This window comes from Arachis hypogaea, chromosome 12 (genome assembly GCF_003086295.3).
Source record: "Arachis hypogaea cultivar Tifrunner chromosome 12, arahy.Tifrunner.gnm2.J5K5, whole genome shotgun sequence".
NCBI classification, from domain to species: domain Eukaryota; kingdom Viridiplantae; phylum Streptophyta; class Magnoliopsida; order Fabales; family Fabaceae; genus Arachis; species Arachis hypogaea.
Window position 1 is genome coordinate 5,817,986 of NC_092047.1, and position 11,317 is coordinate 5,829,302.

The following is an 11,317-nucleotide window of genomic DNA, read 5'->3' on the forward strand; positions in this document are numbered from 1 at the left end:
ACTATTGGGAATTCAACTGATATGATCTGAGAACCTATAACTACAAAATTTAGAAAGATTTTGTTCAGTTCAAGAGTTCAAATAAACTCGAAATTACTAAGAAGAAAATGTACTTCTGTATCACTCCACTACCTTGGTATAGTTTTTCTCTTACGAATGTAACATATTGCTTTAAGATTATTAGGAATATTTTATGCAATTTTGATCAAATATCCTTTCCCTTGTATAACTAACAAATTTGAAGAGAAATTCAACCTCGTGCTAGAATAATGATCGGCTAAGACGAGCCATACCATAGTAAGCACAATTTGAAATTTAATAATTTATTAAATATATAATCATTTATTACATACCTTTATTTAATAGTTTTTTTTTGGTGGTAAATATGTAATTTTATAACATAAACAAACTCTTTCATTATTGTTTACATACCTTTATATTTATATATCTTTAATACTATATTATTATTTTTTATATATAATAAATAATGATATTTAAATATCTGTTCATACAAAGGAAAAAAGAATTAAAAAAATGAAAGAGACATGTTTGAAAATTTTAATTTTAATTTTCGTATATATATTTTTGTAGTTCTCATCTCTTTTTTTAAATAAAAAAAACCTATCAACCTTCGTATTCACCCTGTCAAATCCTGCAAATTTGGCAAGTTCAAATTTTCATCCTAACCCACTTTACTTTTTTGATAAATCGGCTTGATAATTTTGACCTATTGTCTCCTCTATTCACAAATCATAACAACTTAATTGAAAGCTCTTCTAAATGTTGACCAACCAACTAATCCTAACTAAGCTGATAAATAAGCTAACACTAACTAAAGACCCTTGTGGTGAAAAGGTATACAAAAATGCAGAGGAGAGAATGTAATTCCTTGGAATTATTGAATGAGTGTATTTCGCTTTAGTTCAATTAACCTCGACACATGTGTTGATTCAAGCTTAGTTTGTATCAATGATTTTAATTCGAAAAGCAGATACGATTTTTTTTAAAGAAATAAGCTCCACCCAAAATTTATTAATTTTAATGTCAAAACTAATTTTACAAGTTTCGGAATAATAAAATGACAATAACATTATATAAATAGGGATTAAACAAACACAACAATTAAAATGAATTCAACTAAACATAATATGCAACTAAAATAATTTGAAGGGTTAAGTACAATTTTGGTCTCTTTAGTTTAGGCTGAAAATTTTTTAGTCTTTAACTTTTTTTTTTTTTTTGCATACAAAATCGTTCTTAAAGTTGAACTTAGTTCTAAAATCGTTTTTCGAACAATTATATCCTCAATATCATCATCTCCATCACACCTTCAGAAGAGAGAGAAGTAGAAACTCAGAGAGAAAAAAAAAAACTCAGAGAGAGAGAAGGAGAGAAGGAAGCCTCACCTCGCCCTCGTCCTCGCCTCGCCGCACCTTGCCCTCACTGTCGCTTGACCCTGGCCCTCGCGGCGCCACGACTTGCGTCCTATCCTCGCCGCAACTCACCCTTGCCGTCGCTTGGCTCTCGCCCTCGTAGCACCACGACTCAAGCCCTAGCTTTGCCGTGACTCGCCCTCGCCTCGCCGCGACCCACCTGGCCTTGGCCCTCATGTTCCTCGTCGTCATCGGGTAAGTAGTGATAGTAGTCGTATTCCTCGTGTCCTCTAGTAGTCCAGCGGTGCCTTTATTTTCACAAACAGTATTTCTTTTTCTGGCAACCAAAAAGTACCTTCAAAACCAGCAATCAAGAAAAAATGTAATCTTTTAAAAATGTTAGGTACAAACAAAAATTGAAAAAAAAAACTTCATCTTCCTTTTTTTCCTTCTTCTGCAACAAGTGTTTTAAGAGGAATCACAATCTTCAGCTCCATCGAAGGGATCGCAACCTTTGGATATGAGTTTTGTTAATTGTATTTAAGGATTTTTATTTTTAAATTTTGCTAATGATAGAAAAAAAAGTAGTAAGTTACTAACTTGTATTTGGTAATTAGATTTATGAATTTTTAGTTCTTGTAATTGAAGATGAATTTAGAAATTTCTGATTCATGTAATTAGATCTGAGTTTTGTTAATAGAAGAAGAAGAATTTTAGTTCTGAGTTTTGTTAATGGTTCTGAATTTTATTAATGGAAGAAGAAGAATAATGAGGAGAACAAACCCTAATTTTTGAACATGGATTATTGTTGCTTTTATTAGTTCTTTGATTTTGGTGAAAAATTGGAGGAAAAACAAGTTGTTTGTTCTTCTTGTCAATGGCTAATTTTTTGTTAATGTTTGTTTTGATGATGACGATGATATATTTTTTTTTTTGTTAATGATGATGATTTTGGAGATGAATTGTTATTTTAGTTTTGATTTATTTGAGGTTGTTGTTGAAGGTTGGATTTTCTTATTGCATTCATGAATAGATGGTGATGGGATGGTAGTGAGTGGGGTGGTACAGATATGATAGAGTAGTAGTGGGTGGGGTGGTGGTGGTGGTGAGAAGAGAGAGAGGAGATATTTTTGTCATTTAAAAAATTAATCTGTCTAAAAAGATAATTTTAAAATTACTTGAATTTTAGGGACAATTTTGTATGTAAAAAAAAAGTTAGAAACAAAAAAAATTTTGGCCAAAACTTTAGGGATCAAAATAATAATTAACCCTAATTTAAAAATAAATAGAAATTACTTAAACGTGAATAAAATGATAAACAAAAATAAAGTTTAATGAAAGAACTAAACTGAAAAAAGGAATAAATAGAAATAAACAAAATAAATTTTTAAGTGTGACTTAAAAATTTTGCAAAGATTTAGTTTTTTTCTTTTTTTTTTAATCAAAGATAGAGGGATTTAAACTCGCGACCTCTTAAATAAGTATGAAAAACTATGTCATTTGAGTTATAATTGATTGGTTTCGATTCTTTACTTCTTTTATTTATAGAAAAAGAAATTTTCTTATACTGAATAGTTATTATTCTTTTACTTTATTTATTTTCCAAGATTAATAACTACCCACTTTCTTACGACATCTTAAGAGTCAAGTAATAGTCTCTACATTCAAACTAAAATTTATCCTTTACAAACCAATTTATTTTCCACATATTATTTGCACCCTTTCTTAATTCGACTTATCCCTTTCATACTTCGACTATACCTCTGTATCGTCATCCATATCTTATGGTCGAAATAATTAACTGCTTTGTCGACAGAATGAATATATAAATACACTGGGTCACATGCTTCCTTATATACATATAGTGCTAAGCATAACTAACTTACTACTTTGATGTATAATCTGTTCTTAACCTTCAGAGAAAAAATTGAATGCAATTGCTTAACGACAATCTCAGTTTCAATAGAATGATTTCCAATGATCATGACATTATCCATCTAAGCTAATAAGTAAATGACAAATTTGGATTTTTCTGATAAATAATGAATCATCATATATGGAGTTGGAAAATCCAAATCATTTCAATTTGGCAGAGATAGTAAACATGTCCGTTGGCTTCTTATAGATGACTTTGTGTAGTTTACATACCAAAAATGATTTTTCACTAGTGAAATCTTAAAAGTTAGACATATAAATTATAAACGTATTTTTATTAAAATTAATAATACATATTAAATAAGATAAATTTTAATTATTTTTTTTATTATTATTTTTTTAATAATTATTTGAGAAGATATTATTTAAGTCAAACTGTTTTAATGACCAATTTATTGATAGAGTTAGACTAATAATAATCACTTGAACTATTTGAAATTTAGCACATGCACCCGAATTTGACAAAAAATTATCTCAAAATAAATTCAGTTAAATAGAAAAGACTTTCATTGCATAATTAATATGTATAATTTTATATATTTTATATAATATATGTTTATATCAAAATAAATTATTTTAATAAAAATAACATTGTGTAATATAAAAAACATTTTATGGTAAATTATGTATTTTAAATTTTTAATTACAGAACACCCTTACGAATGGCCGTGGTTGTCCTTGTCGTGATTGTGGGTGTGATGACGTGGATGCAAGTGTGATAATCATAATCCTATAATTCCAACCTTAGGATCTTGTTTAATTTCAATTTAGTTTCTCTTTTATATTAATTTTTCATTTTCATAAAAGATTCAAAACAAAGAAAAAAATTAGATAGACAAGCTAAGGCGAAAACATTTTTATAATGCAAAATCCATTTAAAATAATTTGTAACCGAAAATGAAATTATAAAACAAATTCTGGTGAAATTTTCATCAATGACCGAGTCGAAGATGAATTATTTGATTCCTCATGATGAAATGATTATTAGAAAGAAGGAATATGCTTACTTCATATTCAATTCACAGTTTCATACCCAAATAAGCTAAACATTCTGGTAAAATGTCACATAAAAGAGATTTTCGCTAGCTGGTTTGTAACCTTTTAAAGTAACAAAATTATTCAAATAAAACGACCTCAATTTTCGTACCCATTATATTGAATCAAGTGGCAATTATTTTAATGCGAAAGTTGTTAATCATCATTATTGTGATGGACTAATGTCTTCTCAAATGATGGATTCTCCTATTGGTTTTCGTCTAATATAATAATAATAATAACACCAAAATTAATTTAGCACCCTTGGTTGAAGGATATATGGATAGATTATTTAAAACCCTACGTCTCGTCATCAACAACTAACTCATTAAATATAGTTTAATTTTATAGTATTGTTGAGAGTGATGAAAACATATGATTTGAGGCCTTAATATATCTTGCTGTTTTTCTTTAAAAAAAAAATTGTTTATCTTTTGACACTAGTGACTAATTCTTTTACAATAAGAAAATTCTTCAAGAAATTAATAGATAATTATTAAATATACTTTATTCTGATCGATAAGATTTAAATTTTGAGAAAATTCCACTCCCCTTCTCTCTATTTATAAAATATACATTTTCCTCCCTTATAACTTTTAAAAAATATCTTCTTTAATCCATTTTAATTTTTTTTTGTTAACTAATTTTAACTTTATCTATTTTTCAAAAAAAAAAATTTTATAAAAATATCCTTTAACAAAAATTTTATTTTTTTGTCATTAATTTTACTTACTAAAATATCCTTTAATAAATTAACTTTTATTGATTAAATTGTATTTTTACCAAAATATTTTTTAAAAAATTTAATAATTAAATTATTTTTTCTAAGATACCCTTCAATAATTTTTTAATTATTAATTATAATTTTATCAAATTTTTTGTTAACAATTTTTTTATATTTTACTATTAATTTTTCGATATCAATATATATTATTTTAACATAAAATAAAAAATTCTTACCATTGTTAATATGTATAACAATTAATATATATTGATATTGAAAAATTAACAAAAATTTTGGTAAAATTATAATTAATAATTAAAAAAATTATTGAAGGGTATCTTAGAAAAAATAATTTAATTATTAAATTTTTTAAAAATATTTTGATAAAAATACAATTTAATTCATAAAAAAAATTTATTAAAGATTATTTTGGTAAGTAAAATTAATGACAAAAAATAAAATTTTTGTTAAAGGATATTTTTGTAAAAAAAATTTATTTTTTCTTGAAAAATGAATAAATTTAAAATTAGTTAATACAAAAAAATTAAAATGGATTAAAAAGAAAGTTTTTTAAAAGTTATAAGGGAAGGGAATGTATATTTTATAAATATAAGGGAGAAAAGTGTCATTTTAGCATCTCGCAGGAGAAGGGAGTGAAATTTTCTCTTAAATTTTTTTATCACGTGATATTTATTAAGAGAGAATTGAACTACCACATTATAAATAGTAATTATAAAAATATACATTATTAAATATTTATTTTTTTAAGATATATATTTTTGATCTAACAGGTCATGAATTAATCTACTACGGTTCTGAGTTTTATTTAAAAATTTATTGTTGGCTCAATGAATTGCTGTATGCACAAGGAGACAAACTTTAAATAAAATAGAATTAAGTATATAAAATAAATTTAAAAAATAATTAAGAAAAATAGTAATTATAAAACCTAATCTCTATTGTATATTCAAAAGATCCTTACATAAATTGACAAACATTAAAGGTAAAAAAAAAAAAAAAAAAACAGTGATAAACATTATGTGATAAACATTATGTAAACGTGATTAATTGAGAAAGTGGGGTTATACTTTTAAATTGACCTTTTCTTCCTCAATATAAACACAACCATTAGTTAAAACACATAAGTATAACCCACTTGAATTTCTTTTAGTCACTTTGAAAAGACTTTTCTTTCCCATCATCACACACGGTTAAAAGGTGTAAGTTTATCTAAGACACATTACTATGTATAATCATTATTAGTGTTTAATCAAACTATTTTTTTCCCTTAACTATAAGCAACCTCTCTAAGCTACTGTTTAAAACACTTTCAATGTTGAGAGACAGAATCTTCTTTTATAAAAATAAATAAATAAAATTAAACAAACAAACAAAAAAACACCTAGATTTTCTCTTTGAAACGTACTAAATCCAAATTAAATAATGTTTCATAACATGACAAATATTATTTTCAGGGAGTGAAAAATGTGATATAATTTATTTTGGAGGAGTTAATGGGTAGAATTAAAGACCTGCAAGTGATGTCAAATAATCAAAATGTAGTGCATTGGATATCAAAAATAGACTACAAACAATAGAACTTTAATTTAAAAAAAAATAACTTTTTGAATTTGCTGCATAATTTAAAAATTTTAGATTCATTTTACAAATTTGATCGATTTCAAGCACTTTAGTATTTGGAGAAACTTTACAAAATTTGAAGATTGTCAAAGAATTTATTGGTGTGACCGTTTTTGGTAATGTAGTTGCTGCTAACAATACAGATTTTTCTGAGTTGTGTTTGGTTCTATTCTCTTTTTATCTTGATGGCCATGTCGAAGGAACTTTAGAGTTTGGGATAAGATATCTCTTTTTTAGTGGAGTGGATTGTATTTTGTTTGGAGTTGTTTGATAGAGGGTGTTTTGTTTTAAAGGTTGTATTGTACTTGATCCTTCTTATACTTTAGTTATGGTTGTGTTGTTTGTTTGGCATCTATAGTGATGCCACCTCTCCCTTTGTAGTCGAAAACTTTGTAAAAATTGATAAAAAAAAATGAGCAAAAAATTAGAAAGTAAACATATTAATCATTGGAGTTTAATATAATAATGTTAGTGTAAAAATTCGACATAGTAAAGAACTCGATCATAGTATAACAAACGGTCATTCGACCCTTACAAATAATTGAGTTAATGGTATGCAAGTCGAAATATCATAATAGTGGGTTGTTCCATGAGAACGTTAGCACACAGGGTTTAACTTACTATGCAAAGCGGAGTCGATATAGCAAGCGTTCCATAGTCGAGGCATGATAATCACATGTGACGTGATCTATGCACCATATCAAACGTGTGGTCTAAAAACTAAGGTAAGAGAAGACGTGAGACTCAAATTTGAGAGTCAAGATTTTTCATGGTCAAAGACAGGATCATGGCCTAAGAAAAAGGAAGAAGTTAGATCGTGTCAATACAATTCACTCTTTATAACCTATAAATAAAAGAAGTTCAAAAAGATTCAGGAACTTCAATCTAAATATTACACTACCACACAAAATTTTACAAAATCTAAGTCATATTGATGTCAAAGAAAAATATAAAATATCAGTACAAGTGTCTGGAGTCATTTTTATTATATTATTTTTTTATTTCTTCCTTTTATTTCTCTTTTATTTCCAATTTATTTTATTGCTTTGTTTTTTTTCTTTTAGTATTTTAATCTCCTTTTTCATTTATTTTAGAGTTCAAGTTGTTTATCGTTTTACTTATAGTCTTCGTTTATTTCATTTACCGTTCTTCTTGTTATTTATATTTTTATGTTATTTTATTCATTTTCTTCAAGTATTTTATTTTTAAGTTTGTATATTGTCAATTATATATTGTGAGCTTTATCTATTCTCTTGCGATAGAATTTATTACAAGTATTTCGACATAAGTTGATTCAACATTAATGCTAAATAATTCTCGAATCGAGCCTATTCTTTTTTAAATAAGTCATATCTATTTGCAGAATTAAGATTTTGATACAAACTTGATCGATATTTTGTGTCGAGGTCGAAGAAAAAGCAAAATCCAGGCAAAACAAATATTATGCAAATAAATTAAACAATTACATCCATCATATTTTAAGTAATTTAGTAAGATAAATATAATTAATTAATTAGGTAAAGTATGTATGAAATTTATTGTAGTTTTGAAGTGAGTAATATGGTATAAATCCTTACTTTTACTACCAAACACAAATGAATCTCTTTGACTTTGATTTCATTAGAAGTAATTTTTTTTTCAATGGTAAATCTTGCAAGTTTAGGACTAATTCATCACAAATTTAAATTCTATTTATGAGTTTGTTATTAGTCAATAGATATAAAAAATAACATTCGAATCTTCAACACTTGTTTAAGCGGACAAGTGAACCGACCACTTGACGAATCCTTAGGAATCGTAATTCTTTTTTTTGGTAGAGTAATCGTAATTATTTAATAAGTAAAAACTAACCCTTTGTTAGTTTCATAATGAATAACATTTTTTTTTTCGGACCTGAATAACATTCTTTTTATATTGACCGTGAATAAATAGCCTTCAATTCTTGGGCCGAAAGCCTATAATAAATTCCTCTACTTTTGGTCCAGTTCCAACTCAAAACTCAGCTCGTTTTCTCTCCTTTGTTTTTTCAAAACTTCTAATGTTTTTGTTTGGATATTTCTTATCTCTTTTATGTTTGGGTCTGGACTGACTTGTGTTTAGTTCCGAAATTACCCCTATACTGTATTTTTGGGGATAAAGACTCATATAAGGAGACCCAATTATATGTTGTCCAAAAAGACCAATTCAAGTAAAGAGGAAGTCATACTATATACATAGCTTTTGCTTAGTTTTTCTTTGTGTTTGTTTTTGGGCCTCTAACCGTTTTTTTTTCAATATAAACATTTTCTCCGAATTCCGAAAATCATACAACCTTAGTTAATGAAAACATCTTCTGCTTTCATCCCTCTCATTCTCTTTCTCTCGAAACACTTACATATATAGACCCCAAAAAATCAAATCTATGATTACGATACATATCTACTTATCAACCATGTATTGCTGAGAAGTTAATCTTCCAATCACTATCATATCATATAAGATCGAATAGCAATAAAATATCACAACAATGTTTGTGAAAATATCCCGTACTAGTAGAATTACAAAAAGAAAAAAAAAATTAAAAAGAAAAAAGTAAAAGTATGTATATTTGATTTTAAAAAGAAAAAACTATATATATATTTTCCTATCATAGAATTTAAGTAGAGTAAAGAACCCAATGTTGACCGTCGATTTTAATCTTAAGACCATTGACTTTTGCAAATAAGTCAACGGCTCTTCTAACACCTCTATTATCCGCCGCAGTAAAATAATCATGGCCGAATATAATTCCGCCGGGTCGGAGGATTCGATACCCACGGGTTATATCCGACCAAGCAGAGAAGAAGTCATGACCCGCATCTATTTCTACGAGATCCGCATACACGCCCCATTCACATAGCTTTATTAGTGCTGACCCGCTTGAAAAAGGTACGGGTAAAATTGACCCGGTTTTGTTAAAATTTACCGCGTTCATTAAAAACTGGTAATACAGCAAAACGTCACCGTTTACCATCGGGATTTTACTGAACCGGTCTCTGAACCCGGCCCAACCGCGAAAATCATCGATGCACAGAATCTGAGTCGAGAGGCCGAGTCGCTGAGTCAACTCGGCCATGTGTATCGCCGACGCGCCTAAGAACGTGCCAACCTCGACGATGACGCGTGGCTTCACGCGCCTTATGAGATTCTCAAATACGGCACCGTTTGAGCCCCATCCTTTGATCTTCGTCGTTCTCCGGAGAAGAGGAGCGGCGTGCGGCGGCGGGAAGTTGCTGAATGGTGACGTACCGTTGAAGAGACGGTCGACGAGAGTACGTCTAACGAGTTCCGGTGAGATCGGATCAGCGCACCGAGTCGTGACTCGGAACGAGTCGAGCTCTGTGGAGTTGACTGTTACTCGAATAACAGAGTTGGAAGTTGAGTCAAAATCAGAAGAAGAAAAAACGGCATTTAACGGCGTTGACGACGCAAACGGCGGTGCTTGCTGTTGCGGTGGTTGTGATGACGTGGCAGAGGGAGCGGAGAGGTAACCTATGGCGTAAGTTAGCAGAAGAAAGATAAAATACGCCGCGGGCTTTGCTGTTCTGAGAAGTGAAGAGAGTAGTCTCTTATTATTGTTGTGTTGTTCGGTTTTCATGATTTAATTGAAGTTTGTGAGAATTGTTATAGTAAGGTCTTATTTGTTGAATCTGTGAAGAATAAGGAAAGAAACATAGGAATCTACGACGGTGTTGTTGTTGTCGTCGTTGTTGTGAGTAGCGACAACTATTGAGAGTTTGAGACCACAAAAAAGAACGATGAAGATGGAAGATATAGGTAAAGTACTGATTACTGAAGTTGAAGGTAGTTATTCAAATTCTTTCTTTTGTGTCAGCGAATGGTAGAGATCAGATTTCTTTGCTGTTTTGGATTTTTATTTATTCTGGTTAATTTGCATGGATTTGACCATTTAAAAATTAAATTAGGTGGGGGGTAATGAGTAATGCCGTATATGGTTGGAATTAATTATATAGTTATGATTATGATATAGTTTTGATTTTGGAAAAAGATTTTATTTTAATTTGTATGATTATGATACAGTCCTGTTTCCATATTTTTCCTTAGAATATGTAAATGAACATATATGTAGTATTCTATTGTTTTAAATTTTCACTATAGACTATAGAGTTAGGCATATTTGAGATAGAATAAATAAAGGAAAGTAGTTGGTGAATGTGACTGTATTTATCTTCCACCTAGATGCTCTATTTGATTTTTTTTTTTTGAAAAAGAAAATGCATTTATGCATTGGCCTTTTCTTTATCTAATGTGAAATATTTAAAACTTTTCTAAATAACAACGTCTTTACTAAAAAGTTGGATGAATTCAAATATATGAATTATATTAGATTTTATTATATTTAGATAAATCAATTATAATCTTAACTGAAAGTGATTGTAACTGTACCTGATTGAATAATAAAATATTAAATCTTAAATTTAATCTTAGCTAAACAAAATAACAAATTTAAACTAATAACAAATTTATTATATATCTTTAACACTAAATACAAGATAATTGAATGTACACAAAATTTAATTTATTAATTTATCTAATTTATTAATTTGAATATCGTCCTTATTATTATTTC

General features: G+C 28.4%; 1 protein-coding gene across 1 annotated transcript; it reads right to left on the bottom strand.

Moving 5' to 3' along the window:
* Nucleotides 1-9,155: 9,155 nt before the first annotated feature.
* Nucleotides 9,156-10,896, bottom strand: LOC112726563 (uncharacterized). The gene has a single exon (XM_025775992.3). It carries the CDS (start codon nucleotides 10,322-10,324, stop codon nucleotides 9,344-9,346), a length of 981 nt encoding a protein of 326 aa, XP_025631777.1. The 5' UTR covers nucleotides 10,325-10,896; the 3' UTR covers nucleotides 9,156-9,343.
* Between the last annotated feature and the right edge of the window lie 421 nt (nucleotides 10,897-11,317).

Excerpts from the sequence above, each read along its gene's own strand:
- LOC112726563 (XM_025775992.3), bottom strand. The coding sequence starts at position 10,324 with ATGAAAACCGAACAACACAACAATAATAAGAGACTACTCTCTTCACTT.